The sequence below is a fragment of the Poecilia mexicana genome, unplaced genomic scaffold (genome assembly GCF_051168715.1).
Source record: "Poecilia mexicana isolate PSO_F unplaced genomic scaffold, ASM5116871v1 scaffold_22, whole genome shotgun sequence".
NCBI classification, from domain to species: Eukaryota; Metazoa; Chordata; class Actinopteri; order Cyprinodontiformes; family Poeciliidae; genus Poecilia; species Poecilia mexicana.
Genome location: NW_028263391.1, coordinates 11,928,416 through 11,946,047, shown reverse-complemented (window position 1 = coordinate 11,946,047; position 17,632 = coordinate 11,928,416). Strand labels below are relative to the sequence as shown.

The following is a 17,632-nucleotide window of genomic DNA, read 5'->3' as shown; positions in this document are numbered from 1 at the left end:
CCCAAGTACATATGACAGAGATAGAAAGTTCTGACTTGAACTGTGAACTGTAAAAAGTGTAGCACTCCAGAGGGAAAGTAAAAAAAAAAGAACATCCTAAATGGAGGAATTATGTAAATAACATAACAAGCAAACAAATGTTTTCAAAGTAACTTAAATATGCCAAGACAAGCAATTAAATCCAAGCTAAATCTGAAATGGCAGCAAACAAAGCATTTAAAAAAAGAATCTCAAATGGCAAACTACTAACAGTATTCCCACTTGAGGCAGAAAATAGCTTATAAACCATAAAAACGTACAGTACATTGTTGTTATCCCACTTGTAGTAGTAAATTAACTACCATTTAAATCACAAAACATTTTTAATTGGACATCATTGAGCAAATATCTGAAGCAATTGTAGGGAAAAGAACATCCCTAATGAGGATTCAGGCGACACATTCTCAAGTTTTATTTGCAGGAAAATACTAAAATCGGACAGGTACTGTATTTGTTTTTAGGTTTTTTTAGTCCACTGAAGACAGCTGGAAATACACTTGACTGCATTCAAACTTAGAATAGCAAACATTTGTTGTCAGTTGACCTTTAGCTTGCAGAGCCCTGCAGGTGCCATCCATCCCCCTCCACGCCCTGACGTTCACTTCAGGTGGCAGAGGGAGGCTTTGCAAATCTAAGCAGAGCTCCTTTGTGATGCCACCTGTGCACCCTTTGCACTCTAAGGCTGGCCCTCATCGGGACCAGGCTGGCATTCTCCTGCATATGTCTGACTGACGTGGTTAGAGAGGACAGACAGTTGCACAACGAGTGAACCAATCCAATCGATAAACACGACCGAGCCCTCTCCTGCAGTGAACCAACGGGACGGTAAAATGCCGGTGTCTCTGAAAGTTGGGCTGACAAAAGGCCTGAGAAGTGAGCAGTCATAAATTAGCCTAGTTCAGGTTGAACAACGGTGCAGACACGTTTGCCCTCAGATGCATTGTATGCTGTTCATAAACACTCACTCACACACCTTGTGATTAATGGCTGCCAGGCCACTCAGCCTGTCTATGCCCTAGTTATTAAACTCAGCTTAATTGGACTATCAATCACCAAACAGCACAGGCCTCTCTGAGGTCCGGTATTCCAGTCACATCCCGATCAATCGGCCTTCAGAACCCTGACAATTACAACACCACAATACAGCTGTAAACCTGAGAAGTGGCAGGAATAACGAAAACATAAGACAAGGTTTCTGAGGGAAATTAACAAAGGAAGTCATTTGTCAGAAGTTGGTGGAAACGAGCGTTCAAGGACTGAGAGAGCAGGGTCTAATGTATGCATTGTCCTTTGGCAGAGGTTCAGAACCCACTTTCAAGAAAGATTAATATAAAAAGCTACGATGCAATAAATCTTGGATGCAGTAACATAGTTCATTCAGGATAGGCAAAATAAAATAGGATCTTGTTCAATGGAGAAAAAAAAGAAGCATGAAAATTACATCTATATGTGACTAAACAGTTTTTAGTTGATGGCTTTCCTCCTGCTTTAGTTGCCCTGCAGGAGGCCTAAAAACCTTAAAATGCTAGAATGAAAACTGGCAGGACACACAATGCAATTTATCTATATAGCAGCAATTCGTAGAAATAGAAGGCAATTTGTGAGAGCAAGTGTTTAGGCATCCCTGAATGGCTACCAGTGGAGATTCAACAATTTCTCAAATAAGCATGAAGAAAAAAAAAATCAAAGCATGTATATATTTGATGAGTGAATAACAATATAACGGGATGCGAAGCTCAAAAAGGTCTTTCACATAATATACATAATATCCCTATTTAAACAAGGCGATGTTTAAACTGGCAATGTTTGATGTATTAATATTAGTCATGCATCGTTAAATCCCTTCTGGTTTACAACCACCTAATTTTACACAGCTATATAATGCTACAAGCGACATCTTTTAACATCATTTGTTAAATGAAAATGAGCTTATAATCTGAATTTTCTTGATAAGCATTGCAACGTAAGGAAGCCATTTAGGGGCGCATTCTTGCTACCACCTTGCTATCCAACAATGTATCCATGGCCGTCTCCAGGGAATTGTACAAGAAATTCTCTGACATGAAAAATCATCTGCCCCCTTTTGACAAGATTTTTTCATCCACATTCAGGAATTCTTCATTCCTTTTGGCCCGTTGGCTTCTCAAGCTCTCCGTTTCTGTGGTCGAGGTTATGACATGCCTTTTTATTACTGTACATAGTGGCAGACCTCCTCAGGGAAGCATATTTTCCTAAAAGCTTTCGTGCTTCACCTTGTTGCAATGTTCAGTGAACCTGACAGAGCCAGAGCACAGCTTAATCCTATGAGCAGAACCAGGGAAATCATTGTTCAACCAGACAAAGCTGCCACAACAAAACCCTGTTCATAAGCGTTTCTGATTCAAGAGAGTCTGAATAACAAATGCACTTCATGAGCGGCTCATTTATTTTTATTTTTTTACCTGTGTTAATCTTGGAAGTAACGCGGGACACGTCGATGCGACGAGGAGGGCGCAGAGGAGGCTTTGTAGAGCTCGATTTATGTTTTTCCAAGGGTTTACTTATCTTGGACAGGGGAGCAAAAATTCCTATGAAAAAAAAAAAGCACAGAACAAAACAAGGAATCATGACTCAGATTAAAGAGTGGATGAGTCAGTGATTAAGCACTGCAGCGTGATGAGGCATACCGTGTTTGAGTCGACAGGTAAAATACTGAACCCCTGCTACGCAGCCATCATTCTTCCCCTCTGGTTTATCTAGCTCCACTCCGGCCCACAGGCCTGCAGAGAACTCTGTGCTGCCGCAGAACCGCAACGTCCCAACCTGCCAACACAAAATAAATATGAAACAAACACAAAACATCACAGTAATGCATTACAGAGGGTCAAAACGTCAAGTTATCAATTAAAACTGAATATAAATACATGAGCCCCTTGACGAGATAATGAAAGATGTAATGTGGAGAATAAACCTACAGCTAAGTTGCACATAGACAAAGAGGAACAGTGCCACCTAAGGGGTGAAATACAGTTAATCTGCTATGCATAGTAGCCAGATGCCCAGACTATGCTGTGGTGTTTGCCATCTTCAGCATTTTGTTATGAAACCTCAAATCAAAAGATTACATTGAAATATTATTTTAATATTTTATTTTAATCAGCTATGTACCGGAACCTGCTAATTGGAAACGGCTGGTTTCAGCTGACATTCAGTGAAAGCAGTTTGCCTAAGCTCTCCCAGATCACACCAAACAACAACACTCTTTAGTGCAGAAACTGTAACAGAGTTCAGTGGAAGACTCAACTATATTTTCAATATCAGTGATTTGGTTATAATGAATTCAGAGGAAGCAAAATGTTTTAATCAGCTGTTTAAAATGAAAATATGTTATCTGCTCATGGAACAAACTAGATTTAAGTATATCGGCAACCTTCAAATCAAATAAGGCGTGACTCTGAGCAGCCAGAGCTTAAGGTGTTGTCAGGATATGTTTAGACTTTTATGGGCTTCTCCAACCTAGGACTCCGTGTGGGACGGAAAATGCAATTTGTTTTAGTTACTGTCCAATCAACTTCTGGGATGAAGATTGTCAATATTTTGCCAATATTTTCATTTTTATTTCAGAATCGCACACAGAAGCGAACAAATTAATTTGTATCTGTGATCAAAGGTTGACAAATTGCACAAACCTGGTTTTCTCATGCAGTTTATTTAACAAGATTGAATAATTTGATTTAGTGAAAATATTTTTGCACCTCATTTGCACTGCTTTGTTGATTTGAATAGTAAATTTGAAAATATTCCAGTTAAACACCACAGCTGACAAATCTAATAACTTCCAACACTCTTAATCCAACAACCTCACCTATTATGATCTTTGCAAGTTCTTGCAAAAAGTAACTTTTACTTTGAATTGAAATCTGACCAACTTGGATCCTTAGACCATGCTGTCTCATGCTTCAATACAACTGAAAAATTTTAAGGTCTCATTTAAATTTAATAAACTCCTGAGCACAGTGCAGAAGAAGCAGTCCCTTATGTTATAAATTCAGTTTCTGGGATCTGGCGGTGTTTCAGTGTTTCAAAGTTGCACAGAAAAAAAAAAACATTAAAAAAACGACTCCCTAAAATCACTGCATTAAATTTGCTCTTCTGAGTTCTGAAAGGTAATAGAAACCCTGAAAGTTTATAGGAACAGAGTGCTTTAACTAAGTACAAAGTTTATGCCTTTCAGCATTAATGGATTTGCACAACATTGTGCTCTGAATGTGGAAACAAAAATTGGACTTTCTAGATGCTTCAAACAATATTTCATACACTTGTAAAATAAAGGTCTGATCGCCAAGGAGACATGTAAAAAATGCAAAAAGCTTTGAGACGCAGCTAAGTTTCATAAGTTGGATCAGAAACTGTTTTTCAAGTTGATGGGTTTACAGATGCGGTCAGAATTTCATTAATTAAAGGCTTTAAAGGTTTAGTTGGACCCCTTTTTCCCAGGGTGGAATGATTAGAGCACAAACAACTTCAGTTATTTCTAAAAAACAAGAACTGGGATCACAAGTTTGAATACACAGTTTTTTTTCTCTAATTCACAGGGCTTTACAAACACCTCCACTAACATCCCTCAGATTGCTTTTAGTGGTCACCAACAATGTTGGCTGAATTGGCTGACCAGTCTTCTTGGAGGAATTGGTAGAAATAATTTAAGTTGATTAATTCCTTGTCATTCACCTGTTACTATTAAGCGTTGGGGAAAAATCACTAACATCTGTCTAACATTAGACGGATTTATCCATTTTAACATAAATTTTGATGTTTGTTTCGGATAATTATGTCGCTAAATCACCCGATTGAGTTCAAGTTTCAACCATCTAGCTGTTCGTCTGAGGGGACCTTGAAGAATTCAGAAGTCCTCCTGCTTGAAAATTTTAAATTATATGAAAGAACAATGATCTGGTTTTGAATAGGAAGAGTTTTAGAAATGGCTGCCAAAATACTTCCAACTCGTGCAAATCTAGAATAGGATGTTGGGTCTCCATCAAGTTCCTTAGACTCCGTGTCCTGAGATTTGGTCAATCCAAAATTGCTGTCCACCATTTGATTCTTATGTCAGCAGGCAAATGTCCTGCTACATTCAGTCACTGTGACTGGTGGAGAGATAATAGATGCTGGACACCTCAAGTTATTAGTAAAAATATTTACTTTGGGTAAATGATTTCTTTTTTTGCACACACACACACACACGCACACACACACACACACACACACACACACACACACACACACACACACACACACACACACACACACACACACACACACACACACACACACACACACACACACACACACACACAAAAATCACTTGCATAACTGTACGACAGAAAAGGAGGGGGTTAGAAAAAAGCAGTAAAAGCTTCAAAAAACTGATTTTGATAGAGTTTTGGAAATATACCGAAGCAAGAGTCAGGTATTTGATTCAACCAAACAGAATTAATCACACATCATGGCACAATCATAAATTTTAACCCATCCAAAATGAGTGAGGTGGTACTTGTGATCGGAACCACAAATTAATATCTACACATAAACACAATATGACAACTATTTAGACACAGCTGTGCTACAGGCCTATTTGGAAAGCAGAGGTGAGCCTTCTCTGCTTTCTTAGAGCGCTTTATGTCAAAAGGATTACACATGGTTCCAGCCAATCATAGCTGATCAACAAGACTGAAGATTTTCTTTAGGTATAAAAACATTTTATGACAAAGACGCATTTTCTGATACATTCTGTACCTCAAATAAATACAGAAAAAAAACAGAGTTTACTGTTGTGACACTGCAACAATCTGACAGCCAAGAGCATAAATTGCCTGCTAGTGAGGATATTCCTGAAACGTAACCTGTAATTATACTGTGACTTGTCAGGAGACTTTGCATTAATGCTCATTGGAGTGCTGGTTTGTGCTGATAACAAGGGTGCCACTTTGAGGCAATAAACATGTGTAATGAGCTCAAGTGAGAAGTATGAACAACAGTCACAGTCTAGTCAACACCGTTGGTGGTGCAGATCAAAGAAAGGTGTAAAAGAAGATGACTCACAGGCAAAGAAGATGCATAATCAGTACAGGCCTTTCACTCACAGATGCAGTCTGTAACGGATGTGTGCAGCCTGTGAAGTGCATTTAAGAAGGTCTATAAAAAATACTAAATAGTCACATCAATCTGAGATTCGGTTCCATCCTCGCTGGCATCACGTCTAGGCTTGTTAAATGCTAAATTAAATAAGATACTCCTGTATTAGGCTAAAAATACCAGATTGTGACTCGCTGCTGCTGGGAAACTGCTTATTTTAAAAAAGTTTCTTGTTTTTGCAAATCACTGAATCCTAATTAGAAACTTAACCTAGTACAGTAGTGAGATATGAAAAACAAACAGGGGTTTATTTGATCCAGTACAGCTTGAATGACCTCTAAGCAAGACTTCATCAGAAAAAAAAAAAAAAAAGATAGTCTCTTTTCCTTCGTCAGCAACATGAAAACAAACCTTCTGTCCAGCAATCACCACACGATCCCCGAGTCGGATTCCCATGGATGCGAGCTGCAGCCTGGCCTTATCAGAGACAGCAGGGATGACCTGGCCTTGCAGTGTGAGGGGCAAAGGGGAGCTGGGTCTCGGTAAAGCCTGCCTCAGCAGAGTCCGGAGCTCTTTGGCCATGGCGGCAGCATCTGCCATCTCCAGGGGCATATCCAGTGGATCAGGTACAACATCTGCTGGACACTGCCCTTTGTCATTCTAGAAGAAGAGGGACGACTTATTTAAGAACTGGATTTCATTTTATTTAAAAAAGAAAAACAAACTGTAAAATGCAATTGGTAAAATCAAACACAACCACCACTCTCCAAATATTAAGCAGGTATAGAAGATTTATGCATTCTTTCATTTTTATGTTTGGGTCTATTTCGAACCAATCAGAAAAGCAACACAGAGAACAGATTGTTTTCTCCAAAATGAAAATGGCCGCTACTTGCAATATCAAAATAAGAACAATTGTGTCAATGCACTTGGATCGTAGCAAATAAGTTCCTTTCTCCAGGTAGCTCAGCTCAATTGTGTGAATCACTAAAATGCTCAATTTATTTATTTATTTTGTATTTTCAATGATTTTAAACTGCAATTTATTAACTGTGGTTCTGATCCTAATATGTGTCAGTTGAATAATATGAAATATTATGACTGCAGATTAAACCCAAAACAAACTACCTACTCATAGTCCCGCAGGGGACTATGAGAAATAAATTATGGAGAATTACTTTAATTTTCAAACTATCAAAAGGCTATTTTTTACCTGATTTGAAAAAGGATTTTTTTCAAATCAGGTAAAAAATAAAAAAAAACTGACAGGCAAACCTCAGTATACGGTCAGTATAGTCTCAATGCACACAACATTTTAAGATAACTAACCAAACCGCAAAGGTAAGAAAGGCCGAAGGAGGTAATGACCCACAAAGAGCAAATTATGATGTCATGGCTTTGGACACTTCTGATTGGTTAACTGACACACTTGAGCTCATTAGAGGTACACCTGTGAATGTATGTTAAAGCCACACCTTCAACACACTGCTTTCTTTTTGGCGTAAAGGGGAAGTAAAAAGAAATCTGCCAAAATATCAGGAAGAGAATTTTCTGGTTCATCCTTGAGAACAATTTCCAGATGCTTGAAGGAGCCGCTTTCATCTGTTCAAACAATTATACGCAAGCATAGACATGATGGGAATGTCTAACCATCAAACCTCTGAAGAAGGAGATGGGTTTTTTTTGTCCCAGAAATGAAAGTGTTTTGGTGTGAAATGTACAAAACAGCCCCAGAACAAAAGTCAAAGACCTTAAGACGATGCTGGGTGAAGCTGGCAAGACAGCGTCATCATACCAACATAGGTCAAAAGCCACCCAGTGCCCAAATATAAGAGTTTTACTCAACTGCAGCGCTACAGTAGACTAAGCTTAAAGGCAAATCTTCAAGCTCAAGGAGAAAAATACAGGACTTGTAACTAGTTTACTATGAAGACTTCTCCTTCTGTACTTTAATGAGAACAAATGCCAACTTCTTTTGCACATTAGACTCTATCACTTCTACATCACATAGAAACATCAGAACTTGTGTGCACCTTTCAAAAGAGATCACTTATTTCTCTCACATTCTTTAATTATATTTCAACTCCCAGAACGAAATCCCCATCAGTACATTTCAAAGAAGCTGATCAGCGGAAAGTAACATGAAGGTTTACCCAGGTGACTCTACGACAGTGAAGATAGACATCTTTGAGTCAGCAAGCAATATTTCAGAAGGAATGCTGCACAGGGAGGTTGTTGTAGAGGTCTGACAGAGGAGAAACCTCAGCAGGAACACTTTATTTGGTTATTTTATGTGGTTTATACTGCACTAAGAAATAGGTTGCACTTGTTAATGTTCAAACACTAAGCTAACGTCCGCCCCTCACAATCTGCCTTGTGTGTGGGTAGGTGAGACATTGAGGCAAAAGAAATTGAGGCAAAAGAACTTAAATGCTGTTATACCTTCACTCATACAATAGTTTCTTTATTGGGAAAAGGTCTAACCAAGTCATCTCCACATATCCAGTTGTGTTAATCATAGTTCATAATCAAATTTAATCCCAAGCAATGCCTCACAGCAAGACATTCTTTAAACTCTTTCCCACACCGACATCGACAAGCTGCAAATGGCTCTCTCTCCCACACAGCAGCCCCACTGTGTCTACAACAGTTAAATTATAATGTTCAGGGGTTGTCAACAGGCATGCTGGAGAGTTATTTACAGCCAGAAAGAGGCTGTACTGAAAAGGGTTTCACATTTCTATCCACTATAATTTATAGGCAAACTGAATTTCAAGAAAGCAATTCTTTACGTGACAAACATCAGAAATTATTTTGAACATATACGATAGTCAGGAAAGTGATACTTGTAGGCAAGCATTTCAAAATTTGGGACGATGGTGTTTGAGAAAACACGTCAGACATTACCGATGAAATCAGATATTGTCCAAAAAATAAAAAGCTCAAATTGTTGGATACGTTAACCAATGCGCTTCTCCTCTAAGCTTGCCAATATACTGTTATATTTCCAAAGTTCAAGCAGGTTCATGGGCAGATTTTTCTGTGGCAGAACAAAGTCTGAATTGACAATCACATTTATTAATCTGCTTCAAACCTGCTGCCTTTAACCTCGAAGTGAGTTTTAATTTGGTGCGTCATATTCAAAATACTTAGTTATTTATGCTTGAATATTAATATTTACATCAAATGGTACATCAGCAAGGTTGTAACCTTGTAAGGGTGTCGCCAAAATAAAAAAAAAAATAAAAAACCCAGCAGAGCTACAATACAAAGTGGGTGACAGACAAACTCAAAACATGAAGGACAAAGACTGACCATAATTCTGAAAATAATTCTAACTGAAGCAATTTATCTTGATTTTATTCAATAAATATATTATCCACAAGACTCTCATAATGAGTCTTGTGGATAGTCTCATGGTGAGACTATTTCATTTATTCTCAAATGAATCATCAGGACTGTGAGATAAACACTTATATATATATATATCTATATATATATCTCACTGTGTGAAAAGGAATGAATACGAGTTACACTTTTACAACTGAATTACTGAAATAAATACAATTTTATAACATGATTTTCTGTTTTCAATTCATAAAATCTGCATCAACAGTAAATACTCTTAGTCAACTCTTCCTCTGCTTTAATTCAAGGTCTGCTCTAAAGAGCCTTTCAGGGCCAGACAAGATAACCTTTAGACAAAAACATTCAATAAAAATGTTTAAAACATTAATTTTATATAATACAAAATAAAAGTTAGACATCAACATGAAATAGTGAATATGTTGAAAATACAATTTCAGTCCAAGTCCTAAAAAGCTACATTATTGGAGCAACATTCATCTCCATAGAAAAAGGAAAAAAAATAAATCATGTCAAGATAAACAAATTGGATCAAAGCAAATTATGGTAAATGATGAAAAAACCGAGGCAGCAAAGTCAGGAGACACTTGGTTCAGTCATGGACAACAATCTTACTGGCATAACAAATTAAATCTCAGACGAAAATTTTTCAACTTGGCAAAAGTAAGCAGCAAACATTCCCATTAACTTAACAACTTTAAATATCTAAATTCAAAAGTCAGACCAGATCTGGTCTAAATATTCAAGTCCAAGTATGTCCCTAGGTTTGCATTCACAGCCCAAAATAAGCTGAAAAATGAGAGAGCACTTATGGACGCACCGCAGAGCAAGAAAATGATTGTATAATTGTGCATAGTGCTTTGGTGACCTCCAGTGGAAGCTGGCATTAAAACAACACAGAAACCAGTAAAGGCAGAACTGACAGCAGAGATCTCCTCATGGAAAAGTATAAATTAATCTAAAATCTATGGCCTAAAAGAGTCTGGTGCATTTTAATGTCCTCAAATGACAGCAAGATGGTTGGTTTGTTTGCATTCACACTTGCTATTTAACTGTTTTTGTAGAAGGGGTACTGCTAAAAAATTAAAGACATTTAATTTAAAAACAGTGTTCAGTGTCAGTTTAATTGGGTTCAGCATGAGTGCATGCAGCTGAGCCTTTATATGAGCTAAATGAGGCAACGGATAGATTTAGGACAGACGTTTATATTCAGTTCAATAACCATTGGTGTTGATTTCTTACCATCTCTGCACAGGTTTCCCATGCATTATGTCAAAATGCTAAGGTCAGAGAGGGGTCCAAAAAAATTATGTCAGATATTTCTACAGCAGTGAAATCTGGAAAAACCGGAGCTAAAAACCGGGTGGACAAATGCATATTAGAAAGATGGATTTAACAGTTCATGGGACAGAAAATAAATCCCAGACATACAAGTATTTTCAGCATTTTTTTGTATTTGTACAAGCCTGGAAAAAAGCCCCCCCAAAAAAATCTAAAAACTTTTCCATATGTATTAACCCAGTTTTCCTTCGCATGAGCTAAATTTCAGCTGAAATAAATTACTAAGATAGCTGCCACTTATTAGTTAATTATGCATTTACTATATTAAGCATGCTAATTAAACTGTATGAACCAATTAAAATTTTGTTTGCATTATATCTAAATGTGGAAACTGATTCTTATGGTGGGAATTGATGTAAATTACATTTCCAGAACTGCAGAACCTTTTCACACAAAAACAGCTGCACCTGAGGGCAGATGAATAGACCTCCTTTCTTCACACAAAAGTAAAAAAAAAAAAGTGGAATAAATAACACAGATGATTACAGCAAGGATCCCAGGAAGCCAATATAAATAAATGCACCTGTGGTTTTCCTGCTACAGCCTGTTCTGAAGGAAATGTTCGCTGTTCCGTACTGACATTTTTATACAGTCTAGACCCATTATTTACAGTCCATTTGAGCTTGGATACCAAGCAATTATTTCTCAGAGTTTGGGTGTGAAGCATTAATCATAGAAAACATGTTTTCTGTAGCTTTTGATAAACCATAGTTTCTATAATAGCTGAAAGTTGTTCTACCTCTCCCCTCTGTTATGGAACAAGATAACAACTGGGTATGGCTTAATTCACACTCTACATATTCAATGCATTTCACCTGTTCTTGTGGCAAGAGAATAAAAGTATTTTTTATCCACACAGGTGCATAAATTGTGTACATTATTAATACAATTGAGATTCTCCAGATGCAAAAGGTAACAGGTTTGACCTCTTAACCAGCTCTGTAATCTATTAACTATTTAAACCAATCAATTAGTTCAGCTACTTATAGCTTTCAAGAAATGAAAGTTAGAATTTCTGAAAGCTATGAATAAAACGAAACATTTTCTTACATTTTCTCCATTTTTAATGGAGGGAACTTTAAAAATCACTCCAACACCTTATACTGGTTAAAGGTCAATTACATAGTTCTCCTTACTTATAGATGGCAGCACAATTCAAACTTTGTGGTTCTTTTAGCTTTAAATACCTTTTAAAGTCTTATAGAAGTTGCAAGTCACCACATGTTAGTAAATATAACACTGGCTCAGATTAGCTAGCACATTTTGCTTCAGTGCATCACAAAAGTATTCGCAGATGTCTTTCCTGATGTCTGAAACTGTAATGAAGAATTAAAAAGAATCAATTCTCTTTCTAAATTAAGGGAAAATGGATCAGTGCCAAGATGCAATTCCAAACAGTTGAAATGGTGTGCTGATATAATTCAAGAACTCAGAAGTCTGTTGGTGTGTGATTATACAGAAAAAAAACGTACCCTGAAAGCTGGATTAGCTCCCAACTCCAGGAGACGTTTGACAGCAGATGTGCACAAGTTGGATGCAGCAATGTGCAGAGCTGTGCCAAACTCAAAGTCACTGCAGGTGGCATCAACCTCTGCAGAGAAAAGGTAGAGGAATTAGTTTAATTTCAGGGATAGACTGCACAGTGCTGTGCTTTTCCCATTGTACTGTAATAGGAAAATTGCCAGTGTTCATATACCTTAAATATTTTTAGATTTTGAACTCATACAACCACAAACAGAGAATTGTATTTAAATTTACTGTGATAGACCAACAGAAGGTAGTGCATAATTGTGAATGCACTTGTATAGAGCACACTATAAATAAAGTCCAAGCAATATATTTTAATCTCTCAGTTGCACTACCTATCTTTTTATTTCTTCCAGGATTATCCTGTATTTGGCCCCATCTAACTCACCAGAAGCTGATCAGAAGCCTCTCAACAGCATTATGCTATGTCATGCTATTGGGATGCAATAATCACATGTGCAAGTGATTATTGTTTTCAAAGGAATGTGATATGCAAGTTTTCCACTATACATGGCATTCTATGTGATAGAAACTTCTAGTCAAATCTAAAAAGGGAACTTTTGTACAAGTTTTCTTTATCCCCTGCATGGCTTGTAGAAAACTTCAGATGACGGATTATTCAGTCAATCTGCAAAAAAAAAACACACAATTTCTCTGTATCCACAACAAGCATTAAATACAACACCATCACCATCTGCTGCCTCCATTCACCTGTGGATGCAACTAATAACCTTACAACCCAGAATGTTTACCACAGCAAGAAGATTAAATTGCTGAGGTTTTAATCCCTGTGGCAGTTGGTGCTGAAAATAGAAATGCCTGCCCTGCACTGAATGTTGCCACAATCGTCTCCTCTCTTCTCTGGCAGCAGTTCCCTGCTCTCACCTCCAGGCTGAGAGGCCTGCAGCACCACACCGACCAGCTGGGGAACGTCGAAGTAGGCAGCGTAATGCAGCGCCCTCATGTTGGTCCAGCGTGAACGAAGGTTGGGATCAGCACCCAAAGCAAGGAGCTGACGGGCGAAACTAGCTGCCGTTTCTGCATCACCTGAGGAGAAACAAAGTTTTGTTAGCTTTCTTTTGTTTTTTGTTTTTTTAAGAATTTGTTGAAATGGAAGAACATTTCTTAAACTTGAGAGCTTTTATTCAGCAGTAAAACAACAGAAAGAAAAGTCACAGTAGATGAGCATTGAGATTTAGAAGCAGTGGAAAAGAACTAACCAATTCCAGGAGCCCCAGCCTTACAACAGTAGTGCAGAAGGCTCATATCAGTCAATCCATCTCGGTCATTCACACCACAACCTCTCTTCAGGATCTGTGCAGAGACACGATGCGCAATGAGCCTCAAAGAGGCTAATGTCACTGTAGGAATGTCAAGTAACAGTGAAACTCAGGTACAGTGAAGTGAAGAATGAAATGATCCTCTGATAATGGCATTCCTTTTTAAATTTAGACACCATCAGGGACATCATGAAGGCATTCATTTCTCCAGAGTCAGAAGAAAGTGTGCAAGAAGAAATAATTGCTTATTTAAACCCTTAAAAGGAAGGTTTCTCTGCACAATTTACTGCATTGCAGGTATTTTCAATAACTTGTGATAAAAAGGTTTCTGGGTGAGTGGAGAGGAAATACATCTATCCAGTTTTCAGCTTATATGAGGATTGGGTGGCAGAGATGACAAGTCCAGGAGGAAACAGAAACATCCCTCAAAAATATTTCAAAACTTCAAAATTTGTGTGGAAAGGCTTATTAGAAAAGTAACACTTTTCTGGTTTAAGAGATCCAGTTTAGAAAACCCATAAAGACCTCACTGTGGCTCAATCTGAGTTTTATTTTGATCTATTCAATTTTCAATTCGATTTTGCATTGCAATACTAAAACAATAACTGAGAATCGGTCACCTCAATGCCAATGACGTCAATGTTTTTCTGAACCTGAGGTACCCATTGCCTGAGGACAGCAAACAGCTCAGGTATGGTGGTGTTGGGATCCTGAAGAATTTCTCTGCACTGCGGCTCGGACGGGTCAAAGAAGGAAAACTCTGGAGGAAAAGAAAGATAAAAATAATGGCAAAACTAATCTGTTGCTATTCAAAACTCCACAGAAAGATATTTAGTCCTGATATAAAGTTTTAGTATTAGAATATTAAACTGCATCAGAGTACTATGATCCTTTACAATTACTCTGCTTAAACCAGATGCAGGAGTTGACATGCACTGGGACAAATGAGAATTTAACAACCCCAGTGTGGCTGAGGGGTCAAATTGACAACCTTTCCTTTAATCTAACTAATTTAAAACCTGACATTTGAATTACATTTCTAGGGAATGTTCATTCTCAGCACTCCAGTCACAAAAACTATATGTTACCTGTTCAGTGACCAACATGACTAAACAATCATAAAGGTATAAATGTTCTTGAGGGTTTCCTTGTGTCATCACATAAGGATTCCTCTGTTATCTCCCAGAAGCATTATCGAATAACTGGCTGAGTAATAACTGTAAGAAGTCTTAATTGTGTGTTGAGAATATAAGCTGTATGAACATTTCCTTCCAAAAGTATTAACGTCCCAACATTTTTTCATGTTTTCCCATGTAAAGAGTATAAAACATGGTCTAATAGGGCATGTGTTATGCAAGCAACAATGACTTGATGCTTAGCTTTCATGTCGTTTCTACCATATTGAAATAAACAGATGCTTTACTGGACATACATGTCCATGGATTTCAGAAGGAAATTTGAAACATCAGTGGAGTCAATTTTATAGAACTGTGAACAAAAGACTTCCTCACAATCTAAACAATATATGAAACTTTTCCAAGATAATGTAAACAAATAAGACTGAAGGATAAGGGTGGATGCTTCAGCCAGGGGTTTTCACATTTTTTTCCTAACTTTTATTTTTCCAATTGAAGTGTACAAGATAAATGTCACATTATTTGAAGATAAAGTTGTATTGTGTTTTATTTTATTGTGTTTTCTATTGTCTTTCCTGCATCACAAATCCTCTCATTTAAATTTTTGTTTTGTTCTTAAAATTTAACCCAAGTCGATATTTTCATTATTAAACCAATCCTAAGATGTGACTTAACTAAGCATCTCTCCGTTCCACCTGTCAAGTCATTACTTTATCATTCTTTCTTTCAGAATGACCCAAATCCAGTTATGTACTGACTGAGCATGAGCAGGTCCTCACCACAGTCACTGGGCATTGGTGCAGAAGCCACCTGGTGGATAACTGCCCGCTGGTGGGGAGCATTTCTTGTGAAGCAGCCCAGGACAGCATCTCCTTCAGCAGGCTCTGAAACATCCTCCTTCGTCATCTCCCCTTCAGGGCCCGCGGCTGGAACAATATTAGAAAGTCTATTCTGAGAACACAAGTAGGTCTTTTCTCTCAATAAAAAAAAAGCTTTAGCACACTGAAGTTTTCACTTGGTCCACTTCAAGATTTTTTTTTTAAACAAAGTAAGCTTTCTTTTTAAAACTACTGGCCTAATGTTCAAACAAGGGGGCTGCAGGAGAAGCAACACGGAGGCTGGAAACAGAAACTATGCTACAAATTAAAAACAAGCTCAGATTCACACACAGCCCAAGACTTACTGTTTTCTTTTCCATTATCCCCTTTCTTGATGGTCTCCATGAGAGCCTCTCAGTGGAGACAAGCTAAAAAACCAAAAGACACAGACTGGGTCCAATAGCTGAGCAGAACTTCAAACCAAAATCCTTCCAAAAATAACTTCAAGTTAACTGGCTTCGGTCACTACAATCTCCGATATCAAACTCACTCTTTCCATTTACCCCTTGTTGATCCTCTGACTACCAGGTCCAGTTGCTATTTACAGTCTGCGCACTTTAAAGCCACAGTAGTCTCACCTCTGATCTCCCAAGATGGAGTTTCACTCTCACATGTGCACTACTGACCTCACTGCCAACTCGTCTGATTTGCCAGACATCACAGATCCACAACGTAGAGAATGTGACTGGAGGGTGAAAGTGCAAATAAACACTGTCCAACAGGGCAGTTGAGGTGGTTAGAGCCATCTGTCACAATAAAGGCCTTTCCAAATCCCGGTTATAGAAAGTATGCAGGCTGCTGAGGTATCCAAAGGAAAAAACTATTTAATAATTGTATCTGTTACACAATTGTTTTTCCACCTCATTCAGGAAAAATAAAACCCACACACACAAAAAAAAAGAAAATTTTCAAAATGCAGAATATTGTCAACAATATAAAACTAAAATGTTTTTTTATTTGATTTGAATATATCAAAAGTAGCAGCAAAAGTTATGCAATTACTCTATCAAAAGTCTGGAGAAAGCTTGCACTGATCACAAGACAGTTCAACTTCTGGCTGCATTTTTATTTTTATTTTATGCATTTCCAATTTCTTTTTATTGTATTTTCAGTATGTTACTGAAAATACACAGAGAAAAGCATCCAGCTCAGCAGTGCTCAACACCAACCAGAAGATTTTTTTTTTTAAATTCAAGGTTAATACAGGTTTTCAGAAAGCTAAATGTTAGTTGGAGACCTTTAAAAAAAACACACACACACAGTAAGTTCAATTTAGCACCTACATGAATTACAAAAAAATATCCAATACCTCACCTAGCATCTTATATTTTCCTTACTTTATCCAGACTTTGGACACCCCCTGACATTTAGAAGTTTTACTTAAATTCACAATGTTAATACTGTTATCTTGGCAGGTTTATTCTAATATTTCAAAAGAAAAAAGCGGTGCTGCTCTCCACCTTTTAGGTACATCTCTGCTCCAACATTCCTGAATCAATTACCTACTCAGTCAGTTCTGCAGAGGTCTGGTAATTAGCTATTTATTTCATCCAGGTGTGTTAAAGCAGGGATAGAGCTAAGGTTCCAGGATAGTGAATCTATGCAACTTTAGTTGTATACATCTAGTATATAAGCACACACGCACACCCCCATTATTTCCATACCTGCTGCTCCACCAAAATACAATTAACTGGGATAATTGAGAACACCAGTGGACATACTGCTAATCATTTTATACTCAAACAGCATGCTAGCTGATAATATGCTGGGACTCTGTGGATTTCCATATCATGTTGTACAGTTATTTAATAAACTAGACGTTAGCCAACACAGCATCTCCACTTTTGAGGATATTAGCCTCCTCAAAAGTGACCTCCCGCTTATCTCACCTGTACCTATAACTTTGTGAGCAGAGGAAACGACTGAGTGGTGTTGTTCTGCACGTCCAATA

General features: G+C 37.7%; 1 protein-coding gene across 5 annotated transcripts in view; it reads right to left on the bottom strand.

Moving 5' to 3' along the window:
- LOC106930542 (CAP-Gly domain-containing linker protein 4) overlaps nucleotides 1-17,632 on the bottom strand; it is a 29,962-nt gene that overhangs the window by 11,177 nt on the left and 1,153 nt on the right. Inside the window, exons 1-9 of one of the 5 annotated variants that reach the window (XM_088002784.1) lie at nucleotides 15,987-16,570; nucleotides 15,562-15,729; nucleotides 14,288-14,427; nucleotides 13,608-13,701; nucleotides 13,273-13,434; nucleotides 12,333-12,451; nucleotides 6,565-6,813; nucleotides 2,706-2,841; nucleotides 2,481-2,606 (exon numbers count right to left, since the gene is read on the bottom strand). In XM_088002784.1, coding sequence (XP_087858910.1) covers nucleotides 2,481-2,606; nucleotides 2,706-2,841; nucleotides 6,565-6,813; nucleotides 12,333-12,451; nucleotides 13,273-13,434; nucleotides 13,608-13,701; nucleotides 14,288-14,427; nucleotides 15,562-15,729; nucleotides 15,987-16,026 — 1,234 coding nt within the window. In that variant the 5' untranslated portion in view covers nucleotides 16,027-16,570. Of the gene's footprint in view, nucleotides 1-2,480; nucleotides 2,607-2,705; nucleotides 2,842-6,564; nucleotides 6,814-12,332; nucleotides 12,452-13,272; nucleotides 13,435-13,607; nucleotides 13,702-14,287; nucleotides 14,428-15,561; nucleotides 15,730-15,986; nucleotides 16,571-17,632 lie in introns of those variants that run through there. The other 4 variants (XM_088002785.1, XM_088002787.1, XM_088002788.1 and 1 more) reach the window with 4 other exon arrangements.